We start from the raw sequence: 22,673 nt of genomic DNA, 5'->3' as shown, positions 1-22,673 counted from the left end.
ATTATTTAGTAACGTTAAAGCTAACATCATGACTGTACAAGTCAAACGGGATGTTGTTAATGATTAATACGCTTTCTAGATTATACCTAATCTATACAGAAATCCTTACGCAAGGTTTAAAATAGATAATTGGTAATGTTTAAAAGTATATAGTTTTTTTTGAAGTAATATGTTTGAAAAGTAATTTTTATAAATTTTTAGGGATGCCGCTTCTGAAAGTTTTGAATCTGGCAGACAATTTAATCAGCTCCATAGCCAATGTCACCTTTGCTAGCTTGGGCAATTTGGAGGTTCTCTACTTACAAGGTGGGTTATTTGTATTCATCTGTTTATATATCTATTTATCAATCCTCTTTTCTGTCTATATATTCGTCTATCTATCTTATCTTTTCTCTATCTCTCTATCTCATTATGAATCTACATATGTGTTTGTTAACCTGTAAAAAAAACTAAAAATCTTGCAAATTTCAAAAAATATTTCCTAATGTTTTTTTTATTTATTTGATTAATAAAGAGAAGTTTCCACTAAAATAGCCTAAAACCATACAATGACCTATGTGAAGCTTCCCTTAACTGGATTATTCAATCAGTAAAGTGGTTAAAAAATTGAAAACATATCTGAATATACTTTTTTTTGTAATAAAAGTCTCTATCCCATAAAACTTTATCTGATTTTTTCATGGAAATGTTATTTTCAAAAATTTTATCTTTAGTCTAAAATTACAATATATAAAACACGGATGACAAGATCCATGTAAAATACATTTACATTAAATAATCTGAAAGTGTTAGTTTTAATTTTAATATTCTAAAATCTATTTCTACCCCATTTTATTGTTTGGGTGATTTTTAAGGGATAAGACAATGGTCAATAAATTAATGTACATTCCCAATGTTGATAAACAAAATTATCCTTCAGTAGACGAAAGTATTGGTAGAGTCCCCAAAGATTGTAATAAGATATCAAAAAACTTTGGGTACCAGTCTTATTTACAATCCAATCTCCCCTCCCTTACCACCTATTAGTTTTTTTTTAATTTTCAAAAAAAGGACTTTTTTACACTCTAAATGTAAAGATAGCAATAAGATATAATTTTATACATCCTTTTTTCTCAGTCGCTTTTTTTTGGATCAAATACTTTTTGGGGGTTTAAAGCAATTTAATCAATTATATTCAAAATATATTTCTATAGATATATCTAAAAATCTATCTATTTATTTTTACACTTATCCATTATTCAATTTATCTGTTCATGTGAAGGAAATGAAGTTACGGGTTTCGTCGTATTTTCACAGTAGGTTTTGAAAGGTTATTTTAGGTTAGGTTATTGCCCCGCATGGTTAGGCAATTGGCCCCGCAGGGTTAGAGCCCCCCTCAGGGGCTAGAAATAGAAGAAAGGCTACTGTGAAAATATGACGAAACCCGCAACTGCGTTTTCTTCACATGACCCAATTTATCCAATAAAGAATGAAATTAAAACAGATGAATAAAACGCACTTGATCCATTGATGTTTTTAATTCCCACGTTCCTATAAAATAGAATAGGGATAGTTATTCTAATTATTAGAAATATAAAAGTAACAGGATGTCTGTCTGTAGTTTAAGATCTAACTAACGTGTGGTTTAATATGGTTCTCCTTTCTTTTAAAAAAATCAAAATTGAAGTCACAGGTTCGACTTACCCCCCTCCCTTTTCCCTTAAGTACCCCTAGAGGGCCTCTAGGAGCGAAGCTGCTTGTTAATAAAAATTTATAGCAGGAAAGACCAGACGTCAATCGTTATATGCCAAAGGCACTCCCCTTACCCAACTTACAAAGCAGCAGCAAAAAATTATATTCTTGAATATTTATTTTTATCCTTGGTATTCTCATGTCAAAAATGAAGAAAATTTTTGTAGCAGTAAAAACTCCTTTTTATCAGCGTAGCTACTCTATATGTATATGTGTATGTTATTGTTCGTTCGTCCACCCAAGGGTCATTTTTTTTATAATGAAAAATCTAATATAGCTTTTTTATTTATGGGTGGATTTTTAAAGATTCAGTAAAAAGCTTCACTGTAATGAAGAACAATGTCAGTACATCGGAAAACGAGATCTTTCATAACAGGCATAAAACATATCACTTTAATATAAGTATACCTTCCAAATTTCAGTATTCATTCTGTGTAATACTTTGCTGTTTTTATTTACTAGCTATTGTTACGCTATTTATGGATATAATTGTCCTCATTCTAAGATATGTCATTTCTTGTAATTTTGGGTTATAAGAAATTCAGATGGGGGGGGGGGGGTTAAAAGGGGTTAGGATTGCCCCTTTTTTAGATCTTGATTCTTCATTCATATAGAAGGCTTTTTACACTTCCAAGAATAGATAAAATAGATAGATAAAAAAAGAGAATGAAAAAAAGATAAATACATATACATAAAATAGATAGATATATATATGTTTGTCTAATGTAGGTTAAACTTGTAGAAAACGATACTTGAATAAATTTAAATTTTTCTCTCCTTCTCTCTCTCTCTCTTTCTCTCTCTCTCTTTCTCTCTCTCTCTCTCTTTTTTTTTCTTTCTCTTTCTCTACCTCTTTGCTCTCTCTCTCTTTTTTCTCTCTCTTTCTTAACCTAAATTTAATCTATTTAAATTCCAAAGATTCTTTTTCCCTTTCTTTTATTTTTTTTTCTGAATATTTTTCGGGGGATTAAAGTCTTTGTTCTATAAGAATTCTTTTAAGTAAATAAAAAAAATCTTTTGAAAATGACATATCTTATACCTTTTACCTATTTTACCTTTTTTTTAAGGGGGGGGGGGTATTTGTTTCCTAGGTACCCTCCCCCCAAATAATTATAAACCTTCCCAGGTTTTATGAGATGCTACACTGTAAAGGAGAACCATATCGGTTCAGCGGTTAGAGAGGTCCTCCGGTACACACACACACAATTCACTTTTCATAAAATGATTAATCCCTCCTAAAAATAGCCTAAAACCAACATACAAACTAAATCATAAAGTAGCTACGCACCTAAAAAGCGAATGGGACCAAATGAAACAAACATACAAAGAAAATTCTCAGGTTTTAATAAAAAATGATTGAATAATTATTACATAGTCCGGTTCCATAGATTTTTACTACCCTAGTATGACAATATAATTACAGTCTGGGCTAGCCTTATACTCTACTGTTATAGCACTGTCATAAAGTCTTTAGAATTAACCCTAATTAACATAAATCATTGTAATTGTAATCAGGAATATAAAGGGATAAGACAATGGCCGATAAAGTGATATATATCCCCAATGCTGATAAACATTATTACCCCTTCTGTAGATTAAAACTAGTTGTTTATACGTTTGGACACTTAACTAAATGAAACAAACAATCAAAATTCAATAAAAGTCTCCAAGATTGTTAAGCCAATAAATAAGAAAACGTTATCTTTAGATTTTGGGGACAAGTGTAATAATCAGCCAAATATCCTCTCCCTCCCTGAATTGTAATTCTTTAGAAGTAAAACAAAGAATTTTTTTTCATATATTGAGATATATTTATTCTTCTATCTATCTATTACCTTTCTATTTATCTATCTATCAATTTATCGATCTATAAATATTTATATTTTTCAGGAAATCGTCTGCGCCAATTCTCTGTGTGGTCATTATCCGCGGTCAACAATCCCGCGCTGACCGCGGTCTTGCTGGCGGGCAACCTGTGGTCCTGCGGCTGCGCCTACCTGGAAGAGTTTAGCGGCTGGCTGGACGTGGCAGCGGTTGTGCAGGATAGACAGCTGATTACCTGTACGGCTAGCTCTGGTGAGACGGTGTCTGATTTAGGTAGGTTTCTTTGTATCTTTGTATCTTTAGTGATATGACATTGGCCGATAAATTAATGTACAACCCAATGATGATAAATAACAATTAGTAGATGAAACTTTTGCACCAACCAATTAAAATTTAACAAAAGTCCCCAAAGTTGTTAAGCCAACGAATAACATAACATTGTTATAAAACTTTGGGGACTAGTGTAATAAACATCCCATAAATACATTAATCAACCAATCTATTTCAGCCTATTGTGAAGAGGAAACCCTATCCTCCCGCGACACAGGACTCAGCCTGTCCAGCGGTCACCTGGCAGACACAGTCCTGGCGCCAGCTATAGCTGCAGCGGTCACCCTGTTCATTCTGATCCTGGCAATCATTGTGCTGGCACTCTACAGGTCACAGATCAAGATATGGATGTTCTCCAGGTAAATTTATCTATCTATTATCTAACTATCTTTCTTTCTATCTATCTATCTATCTTTCTATCTATCTATTTATCTATGGTAGGTAAACATTATTCCAAAGGCAAGCCAACCTTACCATGAAAGAATAAATATTCTGATAAATAAAAAGTAGAACAGGACAAACATTGATTTTTACTTCGTTTTGTGACATTTAATAAAAGAGGCCATTGGTGACATTTTATCTATTTGTCTATTGTGCCCAATATTTACGTCGACATCAACCTTTTTATATTACAATCTATTTTTTGGTTTCTTTAGGAATAAGACAATGTATGATAATTTGATATACATCCTCAATGATGATAAAAAAAATATCCCTTCTGTTTGGAACTAACCAATTAAAATTAAATTAAAGTACTAAACGAATAAGATAACGGGGCTATAAAACTTCAGGTTCCAGTATAAATTTAGAGCCCAATGTTTCCTTCCTCCCTAAAAATGGGCAAAATAAAGACTCCTTGTCCCTGATCGCTGCTGATTATTATCTCGGAAACCCAACACAACAAATTTTGTCCAACTATTCTCCTTTGATCATTTACCAACCATATTGTCAGGAAGTCCAGGTAATACAGGGATAGGACATTACAGGGTTGTAGATTAATTATTAAGGTGCTTTCTCTCAAATGGCTTATTATGCATTGAAACCCCCCTCCACCTCTATTTTTTAAATAGAATAAGGGTTGATTGATTTTACCTGTGTCTAACCTCTGCTGGGGTCCTCAACCTGCGGGCCCTTACCAGCGTTTGCCTAACCATTTTGAGGTAAACAGTGCCCAATCTAACCTAACCTAACTTGAACCAAAATAAGGGTTTCTGTGCTTGACTAGGTACTCATCATATTGATAAGTAAGGTGCTTGAAAGGTTATCAATTAAGAAATAATTGTCTAATAGGGGAGAATCTAAAGGATTTTAACTGTTCTCTTTCTGTCTTTACTTCTAAAGTCACCAAAGTTATAAATTTACACATAAGACTTGGGTGAGGATATATTTAACATCTATTGTCATAACCTTGATTTTTACACTGATATTTTTCCTTTTAAGTTTTTACTTACAGAATTTAAAGTTTCCTGTTCCATAAATATTTCTCAGAATATTTTACCTTAATAGTTCTTATTGTCCTCTCTCTTTCTCTCTCTGTGTCTCTCTTCTCTCTTTCTTTCTCTCTCTTTCTTATTCTTATTCTTCTTCCCTCTCTCTCTCTTTATCTATCTATCTTTTCAACCTAGAATTCCTGGAATAAATAATTGGGCTTTTACTTTGACTTCCTACTTTATCTAGCTAGCTAGCTATCTATCTATCTCTCTCTATATATATTTATCTATCTATCTAATAATCTATATATATTAATTTATCTATCTATTTATATACTTATTATCTATCTTTCTATCTGTATGTTTATCCATATATCAACCTATCTATCTATCTGCTATATATCAATCTATCTACCTATCTATCTATACAACTTAAGTATAATTTAATTTTTATATTTACTTCCTTCTTAATTCTAAAAACCCTTTTTCCTTTCATGTCTTATTAAGAAAACATTTAGGCAATTTTCCTTAAATTGAAATTAGAACACAAACAACCAGAGAGAGAGGGGACAATGGGCTGTTTATTATAGTCCTCAAAGATTTATAATAACGTTTTCTTATTTCTTGGCTAACAACCTTGGGGAATTGATTAGTTGGTTCATAAAGTTGAGTGTTCAAACGTTTCAACCACTAATTGTAATCTACAGAAGTGGTAATTTTGTGTATCATCATTGAGGATGTACAACAATTTATCATTACAAACAAAACATTTTTTGGATGCTCATGTTAGGTTAGGTTAGGTATGGGTGAGTAGAAGGGTCTTTTTTCCTGCAGGGCAAGAGCTCCGTTTAAGGGTCTGGATCTTAAAAAACAATCAAGAGGGGGTAAGGAGGGATTGACCAATGAAAAAAAAGTGAGATTTTCTAGAAAAAAAACTTTTTAATTTAAATCCTTTTATATAAGAAATCCTTTAGAGGCAAAAATCAGGAAGATTATGGATAATCATTATTAAGACCAATTGTCTTGTTTATTTTTAGCAATTTTTTATAGGATTTATCTTAAAATCATAAAGTAGTAAGCTTTTTTTGTCTGTAGCGAAGGATCTCGCGAACCGCTGAACCATTATGGTTCTCCTTTACAGTGAGGCTTCTTATAGGTCCTGAGATGATTAGATGGATGTATTAGTGTCCAATAAGATTATTTAAACGGCTGAACCAATGAATACCTAATTTAAGTGGGGGGGAGAGGGGGCGGGGAGGTGTATCATACAGTAGTATTTGAAAGGAACTATTATTTTGAAAAATTTGGAAACAAAAAATGTCTTCAGATGACTTATCCCTGGTTGGAGGCAAAAATGACAAAACAATTCTTTTGTTGTCCTGTAAATTGAAAGTGAATAGAAGAAAGTAGCGCAGCTACTCAATAGTTTTATCTGTCTGTACGTCCTTCAGTAAGGGACTATCATCAAGATTCGTGCTACTATACAGATTTATCCTTAGCCTCTAGAGTCTTAAAATATTACTTAACTTAAATAGATTTCTAGTATGGCTTTGAAACCGATTAATATCCGCTAAATTTGAGATGGTTCTCAGTAATTCTGAAAAATCATGTATAGCATCGTATTACAGACAATTTCCCACGAATATTAAAATAAAAATCATGAAATTTTTATTGAAGGCCCTGGCTAACTAATTGGTTTAAATCTTATAATTTTTCATTTTAATATCTGCGGAAAGCCGTCAATAATACGATGCGATAATAATTATTATACCACTTATATAAATTTAGCTGTACAATCTTTGAATATAATTGTCCTTCATTTTTTTTTGCTTTTTCTATGTCATTATAGTACATATTAAAAAGGGTTTATAGATCATTTCTATACAATATAGTATGTATTTGTATGTATGTGTTTGTGTCCCCAAAGATCCTGGGATCTAAAGGGGTAAGACAATGGCCAATAAATTGATGTACATCCCCAATGATGATTTACAAAATTACCCCTTCTGTAGATAACAATTTGTAGTTGAAACTTGGACACTCAACACAAACCAATCAAAAGTCTTTAAAGTTGTTGAGCCAACGAATAAGAAAACGTTATTATAAAACTTTGAAGACTAGTGTAATAAACAGCCCATTGTCCCCTATCTCTCTCTCTCTCTGAAGAATTTACTTACTAAAAGCAAAATACTTGTAAATGCTATATCATTATTTTTTAAATTACGAATCATTTTAGACCATTTTTGGTGGCAAAAAAGGATACATGGCCTTTAGGTCTTTTTCAATATTATTATGTTTTAAGGATTTTATATTTTTCTGTGAATCTATCTATCTGTCTATCTTGCTATCTAGCAGCCAGCCTGTCTTTTTATTTATCTATCTTACTATCTATCTGTCTATCTATCTATTTGTCTGTCTGTCCGTCTATCTTTCTGTCTGTCTATCTTTGTATCTATTTTTCTTTCTGTCTGTCTATCTATCTGTCTATCTATTTGTATGTCTGTCTGTCTATCTATCTATCTGTCTATCTATCTTTTTATCTATTTGTCTGTCTGTTTTTCTGTCTGTTTATCTCCCTGTTTATTTTTTGTCTGTCTATCTTTTTACCTGTCTGTCTATTTTTCTATTTATCTGTATACCTTTCTGTCTATCTACCCAGGGGTACCCAGTCTAACAATCAATTCTGGAAAAAATCACGAAACCTGTTCTTTGGAAGTATATTTTGTTTTTTCATATAACTGTAGAGGGGTGGGTAAGAATCGGAGGAAAAGGGGAAGATGGTCGAGGGGAAATTTTACTTTAGAATTGTTTGTCAGAGTATCATTCTCTAGTCTCTGCTATCTACCAATATATATATAAATTCCTCTATCTATCTATCTATCCATTTATCTATCTACTCTTCTATTTACACTTTAGTGAGTCTTTATATTTATTCTGTGTCATCGTAATTGATAAGAGGGTAAGGTTGACACTTTCCTACGGATTCTAAAGTTGTTTTGCCCCAAGAATTACATTAAGATTACTGCCTAGGCTAGACTCAAATAGTACTGTCATACTACAGAATAAGAAGGATTTTAGAACTATTACAAAAGCAAGACTTTTTAATTTTAGGTCAGTCCGTCCTAAAAATGATATAAGTATAACAGAACAGATTACAGTATATTTAGACATATTGAAACAGTCATTTTCATTTTGAGCTTTCCAGGACAATACCTGTAGAGGTTATGTACAATTTAGAAAGCTTAGTAGCTCCTCTATCTTTGCTAAGGTGTACATACGACTTAAACATGAAACAATGCTGTAAGCAAAGCTTTATATAATCAAGCCTTAAAGATGTAAGAATTTACTTTAAGCAATCCTACAACCAATAAAGACCTCTAAATTAATATTTTCCTGTTGTTTTCCGTGTGTACTATGTTCCTGAGCTTTGCTTTTATAAATGTTGTCATCCTTGTTTTGTCTGTAATGGTAATTGATAAGAGGGTAAGGTTGACAAGGACATAAAAAGGTAGACTACAGTAAAATATAAGGAATACCTCTTTTTAGCTTCATAACTATCTATTTATATATTTCTTTTATCTATCTATCTATTTGCTTATCTTTCATACCTTTCTATCTATTCATCCACCCATGTTTTTATCTATTTATCTATCAAACTATTTCTCAATCAATCTATCTATTAATTCATCAATTTACCCCTTAACATATCTATCTATCCATCCATCAATCTCTACCTGTCTCTATCTCCCTCACTTAATCAATTAATAATTTTAGATACGGTGTAAGATTCTTTGAGCGCGTCTCCTCAAGCGCTGGCCGTTCCGAAGATTCAAAGATGTACGACGCGTTCGTCATGTACAGCAGTGAGGACGAGCTGTACGTGCAGCAGGTGTTTGCTGGGGAGCTGGAGGCCGGGCCCTACCAGTACAGGCTCTGTCTATACCACAGAGATGTTGGACCATCACATTTTGTTCCAGATTCCATTATTCAGGTATTAATTGATTGCATAGATGTTTGCGGCATTCAGGCAAAAATGCGCTAGATGGATTTTGAATAAATGCGCAAAAAGTTTTTATAAAACGAGACATTAAATTTATTCTACAACACTTTATCCCTCCTAAGGTTTACAGTATAACATTTGGGGCAAGATTTATTTCTCGTCGATTGCCCTATTATTTTTTGTTAATAAACAATATATTTTTATTTTTAGGCCAATGAAACGTCCAAAAGAGCCATCTTTATATTGTCAGAAAATTTTATAAAACAGGTATATCATTTTTTATGGTTAAAATATAAGAAGTATGATGCCTGTGTGTATGTTTGTTAAAAAAGATCTCGTCAGTCACTGAACCAATTTGGTTTATTACATACTATTCTGACAGTTTTTTTTTATAATTTTGAATTTTGTGCAAAAGTGTTGTAGAATTGAAATATAAAGCAATTTATATTAATTAACCTTCTTAATTTCAACAATTTATTATATGTTAGAATTTTCTTTTTTAGTTCAACAGCTAATATTTAACTGTTTTATTAATGTTTTACTAAAAATAGGGATCTTAAGGGACACGACAATGAAAGATAGATTGATGTACATCCAAAATTATGATTAACAAAATTAACCCCTCTGTAGATAAAGTTTTGAAGCCAACGAATGAGAAAACTATTATTATTTGAATAGTTAGTTATGTGGCTGACCAAGTGTGTACATCCAAAATAATGATTAACAAAATTACCCCCTCTGTAGATAAAGTTTTGAAGCCAACAAATGAGAAAACTATTATTATTTGAATAGTTAGTTAAGTGGCCAAACTTTTCAACCAATAATCTCAAACTACATAAGGGTTATTTTTGATTATCATCATTGGGTATGAATAGTATATCAATTTTTATCCATTGTATTTTCCCTTAAGATGCCTGATTTCGACTAATCTTGTGTTGATTGAATAACAACCTTAAAGATATTTAAGGGGGGGAAGGGTTTTCCTTTTGCAATAAAAGAGAAATTACTCAAATTAAACCTACCATTAGAATCAAGGGATCTAAAGGGATAAGACAATGGCCAGTAAATTTATGTACATCCCCAATGATGATACACAAAATTACTTCTTCAACCTACCAATCAAAATTTGATAAAACTCCCCAAAGCAATTCAATAAGAAACCGTTATTATAAAACTTTGGGGACTAGTGTAATAAGATTAGAATTCCACATAATATTATATTAGAACAGGTCGACAGATGAAAAGCCCTCAGTATTTAAACTTATTTGATTAGTTTAGTAAGAGTCATCTGCTTTGGAAATAATTGTTATAGTGGCATTTTTTGCGCTGGTCCCCGAAGTCTTTAAAATTTGGCAAAATAAGAAAAGTTGCATAGGTTCTAGTCCCCAAATTCCAAGACAGCAAGAAATATGAATTGTCCCATCCCTGCATCCCTGAGAATCCCTTATAGTATTATAGTAACACAGGGCCGACAGATGCAAAGCCCTCAGAATTTAAACTTACTTGATTAGTTCGGTCATCTGCTTTGGGAATAATTGTTATAGCGGCATTCTTTGCACTGGTCCCTGAAGTCTTTAAAATTAGCCAAAATAAGAAAAGTTGCATAGGTTCTAGTCCCCAAATTTCAAGACAGCCAGAAATATGAATTGTCCCATCCCTGCATCCCTGAGAATCCCTCATGATAATAAAGTAATACAGGGCCGACAGATGCAAAGCCCTCAGAATTTAAACTTACTTGATTAGTTCAGTCATATGCTTTGGGAATAATTGTTATAGTGGCATTTTTTGCGCTGGTCCCCGAAGTCTTTAAAATAAGGCAAAATAAGAAAAGTTGCATAGGTTCTAGTCCCCAAATTTCAAGACAGCTAGAAATATGAATTTTCACATCCCTGCATCCCTGAGAATCCCTCATAATATTATAGTAACACAGGGCTTACAGATGCAAAGCCCTCAGTATTTAAACTTATTATGAAGGGTTTATCTTTTCAAATTATGCTCTACATGTTTAATCTTATTCAAGTAAATGCAATATTAAAAGGAAACTCCACTGTTTTGGTTAATCAAAAAAACCTAACCTAAACTAATTTTTAAAAATATCATAGCTACCAATTTCTTAGATTTAAATTAAACTTGGTTAATAGAACCTGTTAAAATATGACAGAAGTCGAATTGTCAGTACAGCATTATCCTATAATATAATCATCAAGTTCTTCCTTTCAGGGCATCTTAACATAGGTCACTAAATGGTTTTATGCTATTTTACAGGAGAAGCTTCTTCATCTAGTTTAATCTATATTCTAAAATTTAAGCAGTATCTAAACTTTTAAAGATTTCTAAACATTTTTAGTAGCGAAAATACTAACTATATAAATTACTTTGTCTGTTTTAACGTTAGCCCGTAATTCTATGGGGAGAAATGTGATTTTTTTAGCGAACATTCAAAAATTCACCTTCTCAGTGATCACTTTTTAGTCCCAAAAGTTTTATAATAACGTTTTCTTATACGTTTGCTTTGGGAACTGGTGTGAATTTTGATTGGTTGATTCATTAAATTAAGTGTTCAAACGTTTCAACCACTAATTTTATTCTACAGAAGGGGTAATTTTGTGTATCATGATGTGTACATTAATTTATTAGCCATTGTCTTATCCCTTTAGATCTCTGTGTAGAGTGTCCCTTTAAATAACTACAAATGCATGGTTAAATAAAGAGATAATTCACATCTTTGAGCTGTTCCTATAGTTGTTTGTAACCCTAGTATGACAGTATATTTACAGCCTGGACTAGCTTCTTACTCTATTGGGATAGGATGACTTTAGAACTTGCAATTACTTTGAACTATCAAAATTAAGTTGATGATTTGATACAAATTCTCTTTCTTTCTCCTTTTTTCTTTCTTTATATCCCTTTCTCCATTTTCTTTCTTTCCTTCTATCTCTTCTTTATCTTGTAAGACAATGGATAATTAATGTATATATAACCCATGATGATTAGAAATAGTAACACTTCTGAGCTGGATCTTTAAATCGTTTATAGGTGCGCTGAATCGGGGCGATTCATTTCAGCGCACCATCTTATTATTAATACCTATCTTTAAATCCAAATGGCATGGGCGAATCAGCGCGGCCAGTTGCGTTGTACCAGTGCGCGAAACTGGGGTGATTCATTTAATAAATAGATTTTTTTTAATTAGTTTAATATTTTATTGCAAACTATCGTGAAAACATTGTTATAGTTATTTTTAAAAAAAATTATATATTGTTTTATATAAAATACCGTACTGACATGGCTTAAGTTATAAAATTGTACCGGCACATATGGATATGTTATTGAGTGTCCCCAGCGATCTAGCAACACCGCACCAAAAACCTTTTAAAGATCCATGTTGTATAGCAGTGGCTGTGGCGCACCATCAGCGCACCTCCGATTCACCTCTGAATCGCCCCGATTCAGCGCACCTCTAAAACGATTTAAAGATCCAGCTCTGTAGACTGAAATTTTAAGGTGAAAAGTTTGGACATTATTATTATGAAACACACCAATTATAATTAAATAAAAGTACCCAAAGTTTTTGAGCCGACGAATAAATTAATGTAGTTATAGAACTTGTAAGTTTTAGTATTCATGTACTGGCTTTTTTTCAGTAGTTTCAATTTTGAAAGATAACTTTATATTGCCAACTTATTGACGTACATCTCCAATGTTAATTCACAAAATTACCCCTTCTTCTAGATTAAATTTAAAATCAAAATTATGAACGAACCAATCAAAATTCACTGAAGTGCCCAAAGTTGTTAAACCAACGAATAAGAAAACCTTTTTTATATAAAACTTTGGGGACTAGTGTAATAAACAGCCTAATGTCCCCTCTCTCTCTGACTTTGTAAATTAAAAGTGTGTATTCACTTCCGCATATTATTACATCTACATAGTGTTATACAATCGCAAAAAGACACAATAGCAAATAAATACGTATTAAATAATAAGAGCGAATTAAATGAAAAAAGCAGTTTGTAATAAAATATGCGGTCCTGATGATAAATAAATATGATACTTTACAGAAGTGAATGCACACCTTAAGTAAATCTAAAGGTACCAGTATATACCTAAGTAATACTAATTTAAATTTAATCCTATAGTTATTTTATATCCTAGTAGTACATTATGATTACAGTATGAGCCAGTCATATTCTCTACTGTCATACTGGTATGACTTATTGTCCTATGAGTCAGCTTTTAATTCTATATAATTAAAGATAGCAAGCAAACTATTCATAGGTTATTGCAACCAAGAGTGAAGCTTCTCTACAACAAATTTTGTGCTATATTTATATTAACATAATAAGAAGGGAATGGACATCATACTGGTACCCAAAGTTTTATAACCACGCAATCGAATTCGTTGGCTTAAAAGATTTTTATGGAATCTTGATTGTTTGGTTCTAAACTAGTTGTGTCCAAACTATTAAAACAATAATTTCAATCTACAGAAGGGGTTATTTGTTTATCATAATTGGGGATGTTTATCAGTTTATCATCCATTGTCTTATCCCTCAAGTTATCTCAATCAAATTAATAGAAGAACATTATACGGTAGATATAAGTTTTAAGTAGCCATTCTTGATTCTTATCCTGTCATATAAAGTAGTAAGGTTTTTGTCTATAGATTATCATTTTGATAACTACTGAACTGATTAAGTCCGGCATGATATTAAAGCTTTACATAGATCCATGGGTGGTTTTAGGCTACTTTCTTCCCTTTCCTACCCATTCGAATACAGATAACTAGGGGCGCAGCCGCTATTTAATTATAATATGTTCGACTATTTGTATGTTTCCTAAAATGATTTATAAATTATTCTCAAATATGATTATATTTAGTACGATAATGATTTTAACATGTGAGAAAAAACAGCAGGGATATTAAGGGATAAGACAATGGACGAAGAATTTTAATACGCCCCCAATGATTATAAACAAATTACCTCTTCTGTAACCAACAACTATTGGTCGAAAAGATTGGACATTGCTGGTCTGAACTAATCATTCATGATTTATTTAATAAAAAGAACCTAAAGTTTTTATGAGAAAAAATGTTTTTTAAACTTTGGGTACCAGTATAATTTAACTTCTAATGTCTCCTCCCTCCCTTGGTAAACAAGGATGATACTAGGCTATGTCCGTACGTTTGTAAGTCCGTCTGTACAATGGTCATTTCTCTATTTCTATGTAAGATTTTTTGTGTAGATTCTCGTAATTCTTGACGTATATCTCAGGAAGGAGGGGACATTAGGCTGTAAAATTATATTGGTACCCAAAGTTTGTCCTATTTGATGTCTTGGGTACTTTTATTGTCCCAACTTTAATCAATAATTTTAATCTACTTTAGGGTATATTTTGTTTATTATCATTGAGGCGGTATATGAATTTATTAACCATTGTCTAATTCATTAGGTTTCCTTGTATAGACCTTGGATAGACCCACAAATGTACTAAAAACATTGTTATAAAGTAGCTTTGCTACGGTACTATTATCATTGCATTTAAATGATTTAAATGTGCTTACTAAGTAAGTTCCTAAAGTCATAATAACCCAATCGTAGAACAGTACAATATGAGTCTATCCCATGATGTAATTATACTGTCATACTAGGGTAATAAACAATTATAGAACCTAACTTCTAAAATGTGATTTTAATATGCTTATTTATGGATTACACATGTAACTATATAACTTGGAGTTACATTCATTACTGATTTTATTAATTTTTTATCTATCTATTTAATTTTCTATCTATATATCTATCTATCTATCTATCTATCAACATACCTATCTATCTATTTAATTTTCTAACTATCTATCTATCTATCTAGGAATGGACAAGGTATGATATCCAGCAAGGGTTCCTGCAATCTTTGTCTGCCCTGTCTATCTATCCATCTATCTATCTATCAACCTACCTATCTCTCTATCAACCTAACTATCTATCTATCTATCTAGGAATGGACGAGGTATGATATCCAGCAAGGGTTCCTGCAATCTTTGTCTGCCCTGTCTATCTATATATCTATCTATCTATCAACCTATCAGTATCTATCTATCTAGGAATGGACGAGGTATGATATCCAGCAAGGGTTCCTGCAATCTGTGTCTGCCCTTTCTAGCTATCCATATATCTATCTATCAACATACATATCTATCTATCTATCTAGGAATGGACGAGGTATGATATCCAGCAAGGGTTCCTGCAATCTGTGTCTGCCCTTTCTAGCTATCCATCTATCTATCTATCAACATACATATCTATCTATCTATCTAGGAATGGACGAGGTATGATATCCAGCAAGGGTTCCTGCAATCTGTGTCTGCCCTTTCTAGCTATCCATCTATCTATCTATCAACATACATATCTATCTATCTATCTAGGAATGGACAAGGTATGATATCCAGCAAGGGTTCCTGCAATCTTTGTCTGCCCTGTCCAGCAAGCTGATACTCATTATGTTGGATACCATCAAATTCTCAGATCTTGATGCTAAGCTAAGGTAAGCTTTAAGATTATGTCTGTCCTGTTTTAGTAGATATACAATCAAAATTAGTAAAAATTTTGAAAATTAGTATTAAAATATAAGGAATAAAAATAAAAATATTGCTTGCAGTGTTCTAGACAATTCTTATTATCATTTTTGTTTATATTTCCATAATATGTCAAAACATAAAGTAAACAGTTTTTATTAAACTAAAATTTTTGGTGTACCTGAACCTGGATAACCTATAGTTCTAGTAGACAGGTACACACAAGGTCTTACTTTTTTGTGTACTTGAACCTGGATAACCTATGGAGGACAGGTACCCCATAAGTTATTATTTTGATGTACCCAAACCTAGAAAACCACTAGAGGAAAGATACGTCACAAGGTCTAATTTACTTTCACTGTCACGCGCCTGACTAATGGCTTTTCAGAATAACTACCCCTGTTCCTTAATAAATATATAATTGTTGTCATAATTTGATAATATATGTTTGCGTTATATTTATCAAAAGATAGTAATCTTAATATGTTTATCTTTCTATTTATCTATTTATTAAATAGATATATTAGATATAAAGGTTCAAATATCATTCTCATCTCTATTTATCCATTTTTTCAATAAATACATATCTATTATATATCTATTTAATGCATAAAGCGGCAAATTCCCTTAGAGTACCATGTAGAGCCTAGAAAAACCCCTCCCTTTTTTTTATTATAGATCAAGAATAAGGAGGTTTTATTAGGTACTAGAGTTAGGAAAAGGGAAGAAATTAAAATAGATTTAAGACTTATTGAACTTTCTAAATTAATTTATCAATCCATTCATCCATCGACAAAAGCCTCTCTATATCTGATAAGTCTTCAAAATATGTCATTATGGATTATCAATAAATAAATATAATCACAACAATATGAAGATTCCTAGGACAATATGCAACAGTAGTATGACAGTACAGTAGGATGCAAGCCCAGGCTGTAATTATATAACTGTAATACTAGGGTAGTAAACAACTATAGGAACCACTTTATTTTTATATGAACATTGATGTTAATGATTTATAGATTAATATTTTAATTTTTGTCACTATAATTTTGGAATCATAATTTCAAACTTGTTTGGAAGATAAAAAGGTAGAAAAGTTAAAGGAAAATAGATAAAGAGAGGGACAAAAAAAGGAAAAAAGGCAATTACATAGAGAGAGAGAGAGAAAGAGAGAGAGAGAGAGAGAGCAATAAGAAAGGAGAGAGGGAGAGAGAGCAATAAGAAAGGAGAAAGAGAGAGAGAGAGAGAGAGAGACAGAGAGAGCAAGAAAGAATGAGAGAGAATAAAAATAGAAAGATATAGATAGATATAAAAACAGATAAAGATATTATGACACAATTGTAAATATGTTTTTAATGGTGTGTATTCACTTCCGCATTTTATCATAACCACAAAGTGTTTTATATTCGCGATAAGACACAAGTAAAATTCATAAGATTGGGTATTTATTGGTAAGTGAGTCAAAGAATAGGGAGGGAGGGCTTAAAAACTTTGGGTACTTTAAAAAAGCTTAATTGGTTTGTATAAACATTTCAACCAATATTTTTTACTCTACAGAAGGGGTAATTTAGTTTACCTGTATTGGGAATCCACATAAATGTTTCGTTCATTGTCTTGTCACTTAATATCTTTTAGCGAAGTGGCAGCTTGTGCTGTTATAATAATAATGCGGTCCTGATAATATGAGAATAATGAAAAATGTGCGGAAGTGAATACACACTATTATTCTATTATTACTATGTGTTATCAGAGAGAGGGGACAATGGACTGTATATTACACTAGTCTCCAAAGTTTTATAATAATGTTTTCTTATTCTTTGGCTTAACAACTTTGGTGACTTAATTAAATTTTGATTGGTTGGTTTATTACGTTGAGTGTTCAAACGTTTCAACCACTAATTGTAATCACAGAAGGGGTAATATTGTGTATCATCATTAGAGATATACATCAATATATCGACCATTGTCCTATCCCTTCAGATTCCTGATTACTATGTGTTATGTACATAAGATTAGAGATATCAAAATAATAATTTTGGGATACAATAACAGGACAATGCTAGATAAATTGATGTACATCCCCAATGATGATATACAAATTACCCCTACTGTAGATTACAATTAAAGGTTGAAACGTTTGAACACTCAACTTGATGACACAACCAATCAAAATTTAATAAAAGCCCCAAAGTGGTTAGGCCAACGAATAGGAAACTAGTGTAATAAACAGCCCAATGGACCAATGGTAGATGAATTGAATCCCCCATAAAATTTTATTAATATTAGTAGCCTAAAACTTGTATCTTACAATTATAAAGCTTCACTAATAATAATAAGAATTACTGTTTTAGATAACCTTAGTTACAAACAGACATACAGACCAGGGAGGGAGGGGACATTGGGCTGTCTATTATACTAGTCCCTAAAGTGTATAATAACGTTTTCTTAAAAACTTTTATTAAATTTTAATTTATTGGTTCATTAAGTTGAGTGTCTAAACGTTTTAACCAATCTACAGAAGGAGTAATTTTGTCTGTCAACATTGGGGATGTAAATCAATTTATCGGTTATTGTCTTATCCATTAAGATCCCTGCATACAACTACTTAAGTAATAATATAAACATATTTATAATTGTATTAAGATTTTATCTTTAATACTATTGATTATTTCTACATATATTTGGTTCTAATAAGTTATATAAGATCTTACAAACTGCTATTAGAAGTACTAATTTAAGAGGAGAAATGAAAAAATATCTCGCTAAGCACTCAACCATTTAAGTTCAACCCAGAGTGGTTTTAGGCTATTTTGATTAAAGGTTGTTTTTTAGCACCTCTTTTGCTTTAATTAATGAAGAAGCAACTACTAGTAGAAATAGAAAGAGATAATTTATTCAAATTGCGATAGATAAATAGATAAAGTAAGAGAATATACAAATGGAAAATAGAGAGAATGAGAACCAGAGAGAGAAAGAGAGAGAGAGAGAGAGAGAGAGAGAGAGAGAGAGAGGGAGAGTTATTGACATGAATAACAAGTAGTTTTTTGGCAAATCAAACACAATTCTTCTGTAGCGTTCTCAAGGGAGTACTCTGCAGACAACCAACCCTTTTATTTTGAGGTCTTATCGTCTAAGTCCTCACCTAGTATGGTTAAAATTGTGCCTGTATATTTGCCAAAACATTCTCCATAACATAACATAATAATATTGGGGTATAGTGCCTTTCGGGGCAACGCACCTTAAGGGGCGATTCTTCGTATTTTTCACAGTAGCTTTTCTCCTATTTCTAGCCATTGTGGGGGGCTCTAACCCTACGGGGCTAATTGCCTAACCCTGCTGGGCAATCACCTAACCCAATATAACCTAACCTAACCTATTCTAGTTTTAATATCCGGTATCCGGCCGGATATTGAAAATGACCTGATATCCGGCCCAACCCTACTTTTTAAGATTTAAAATACCCCCCCCCCCCGCTAAAAAATATCTGTGCACACTTCTATATGTTAGAAATCCGTTACTAATCAGAAAAACAAAGGAAGAAATAAAATTAGAAGGAGGAAGAGAGTGAGAGAGAGGGGGGGGTAGAGAGAGATAGAGAGAGAGAAAGAGAGAGAGAGAGAGGAGAGAGAGAGAGAGAGAGAGAGAGAGAGAGAGAGAGAGAGAGAATTTTGGCAAATTATATCATCGTATAGTATTCAATACTGCCAAACAGTTAGACATACATAGTGTTCAAAAATCTTATTTCTAAAGGATAACCAAAAATTATTCTAATTTTCAGAGAGTGTTTTGCCTCTATCATTAAACAGTTCTGAAATTAAAGGGCTGGAAAGAAGGCAAAAAAAATAGTCTAAAACCATCCCAGATTCCAAAATAAAAAATTCTTTATGGGGCTTCCTAAACTACCTCCTATTATAGAATTTCTTAATCCATTTTTTAATATCTTTTATCTGGATTTCTATCTATATATTTTTCCATCCATCTATTTACCTATATATAGATTTATCTAAATACTTGTCCATTTATCTATCCATCTATTTGTATATCTATCTATCGATCGATCTATTTAACTATCTATCTATTTATCTATCGGTCTATATATCTATCCATCTATTTATCTATATATCTATCCATCTATTTATCTATATATCTATCCATCTATTTATCTATATATCTATCCATCTATTTATCTATCTATCTATCCATCTATTTATCTAAATATCTATCTGTGAAGCTATTAACACTTAACCAAATTATTCCACTTAAAATGGTCAACAACCCTTTTTACCCCCATCTAAAGACATTTACTACCCTAGTATAACAGTATAATTACAGCCTGGTTTAGCATTATACTCTACTGTCATACTAGTAGGACTACTTGCTTTCAGAACCCGCTATTTTGTTATTCCTTTTTACCAGGGATCTTACGGGATAAGACAATGGACGATGGTAAAAAAACAACTATGATACGAAATAACCTCTTTAGTGGAGCCAAATTATTGATTAAAAAGTTTTGAAGCTGCTAGTTTAAACCAATAAATCAAGATTTAAAAGCCAACGTATAAGAGAACAGGTTTATAAAACTTTGGGTACCAGCATAATTTAGAGTCCAACTCCCCCTCCCTCCCTGCCTTTTCCCTTTCCATCCCCTTTTAATTTAATTAACCCCTTCCCTCATCCCCTCCCCCTATTTTCCAACCAATCTATCGTATAACCAAATAATAAAACGTCCGTACAAAACAGTAGATTTTTAGTAGCTACTAACAAGGCAGGGAGGGGATATTGGGCTGCTTCTTACTCTAGTACACAAAGTTTTAAAATAACGTTTTCTTATTCGTTGGCCTTATTCGTTATTCTTGGGGGACTTAAGTGAATTTTGATTGCTTGATTCATTAAGTTGAGTGTTCAAATGTTTCAACCACTAATTTTGATGTTTAGAAAGTATAATTTTGTAAATCATTATTGGGGATTTACATAAATTTATCGGGCATTGTCTTATCCCTTTAGATCCCTGAAAACTTGTTAAACATAATATACCCTGTTGTACTGTGTGGACACCTAATTGAGACACTGATTTGATTTGGGTCAGGCCGTCAACACTTCCACTAGAGGTATTCCTATGGGTCCACCAAAAAATGGTAAAGAAAAGTGTCGTATTTGACATAAATGTATTGTATAACCCAGACAACTACATGGCCATAGTGGTTAGGACATTTGTCGTCTGCTAGTAAATTGCTTTCTGCTCTTTTGTGGAGACTTGGCTGTGTTAATATTCCTAACGCCATTGGTTGAGTTTCAAAGACCCAATTAAAAGTCGGCACAGAGTCCACGGGATGGGAACAAAAAGTTATTCAACCCCTTACTTCTCTATTGTTTTACACCAATGATCAAAACAAGTCATAACTTAAGACATTTGGTAAGATGGTACTTGTACTTTGATTGCACGACTTTTGACTGGCTGGAATAAGGGAATGCTATATAGTAAAGCACATAAACAAAATAAAGGATTAACTGTGTCTGGAAGTCTATATTATCTATGTAAACATAATTAATATTATCTATCTATCTACTATATACATCTATCTATCTATCTGGATGTCTATATCATCTATGTAAACATAATTAATATTATCTATCTATCTATTTACTATATACATCTATTTCTTAACTTTATATATCTAACTATCTATCTGGAAGTTTTTATTATCTATGTGAACATAATTAATAATATCTATCTATCTATCCTAAATGCAATTATAAATATATCCATACTCTACTAATCTATCTATTTTTTCGTACATTCCTTTATCTATCAATACATCTCTCCAACCACCTATCAATACATCCATTGGACAACATATTTCATAATATCCCATCCATCCGTTTATCCATCCATTTATTATTCCAAAAATATATCAATTTCGCTTTTTTCTATTCATATTTTTCAACTATCCAATATCCATCCATCTATTTTTGAATCCATATATCAATCTATCTATCAATCCATGTGTATATATCGATCATCCTAGTACTTAATCACTTATAAACATACAAATAAATGGTAGAAATAAAAACAGATTACTTAGCTACGCTTCTTAGATATGTATGCCTATCAATTTAGGGATGACGGGTACATTGAACTGTAAATTAAACTTCAAATCCAATAATGTGGGGGAAAATTTAATTTATCGTCCATTGTCAAATCCCTATAATTATATCCGTGATAATAATTAGTTATGGCTACTTAATGCTATTATATGCAGGGAGGGAGGGGACATTGGGCTGTTTATTACAGTAGTTTTATAATAACCTTTTCTTAACAACTTTGGGGACATTTATTGAGTTGAGAATCTAAACATTTCAACCACTAGTTGTAAACTAAAGAAGGGGTAATTTAATGAATAATCATTGGGGATGTGCATCAAATTTTCGGCAATTGTCTTATCCCTTTAGGTCTCTGATTATTTGATGAATGGTTTACCAATAGTATTTAATTGTAAGATGAGTTCATTGTACTTAAATCTACTACAGATGCAATGTCAGGCGTTTGACATGATAAGTAAATTCCAGAGTCCAGACCATGTATAATTAGGATTTTTGACTAAGGTCGTGAAATCAAAGGGTTGTATAGTAAAGTTTGCTTCGCCCCTTGCCTCTAGAGGATGTCTGGAAAGTTCAGGAAAATAGCCTAGAACCAAGATAAGACATTTATTTATAACACTTCAACCCAATCGGACCAGCAATTTCCAAGATCTTTAGCTTCAGACAAAAAACTTATTAC

General features: G+C 32.2%; 1 protein-coding gene across 1 annotated transcript in view; it reads left to right on the top strand.

Annotated features, from left to right (window-relative positions):
- The window catches only part of LOC145335254 (toll-like receptor 6), a 92,605-nt gene that overhangs the window by 67,477 nt on the left and 2,455 nt on the right, over window positions 1–22,673 (top strand). The window contains exons 19-24 of the mRNA XM_080180993.1: window positions 202–306; window positions 3,622–3,828; window positions 4,064–4,244; window positions 9,090–9,306; window positions 9,526–9,582; window positions 15,743–15,861. Of these exons, the coding sequence (XP_080037119.1) occupies window positions 202–306; window positions 3,622–3,828; window positions 4,064–4,244; window positions 9,090–9,306; window positions 9,526–9,582; window positions 15,743–15,861 (886 nt within the window). The remainder of the gene's footprint in view (window positions 1–201; window positions 307–3,621; window positions 3,829–4,063; window positions 4,245–9,089; window positions 9,307–9,525; window positions 9,583–15,742; window positions 15,862–22,673) is intronic.

The sequence above is a fragment of the Acartia tonsa genome, chromosome 13 (genome assembly GCF_053477335.1).
Source record: "Acartia tonsa isolate MP-2025a chromosome 13, ASM5347733v1, whole genome shotgun sequence".
Taxonomy (NCBI): Eukaryota; Metazoa; Arthropoda; class Copepoda; order Calanoida; family Acartiidae; genus Acartia; species Acartia tonsa.
This window is presented reverse-complemented; position numbering and strand designations above follow the sequence as displayed.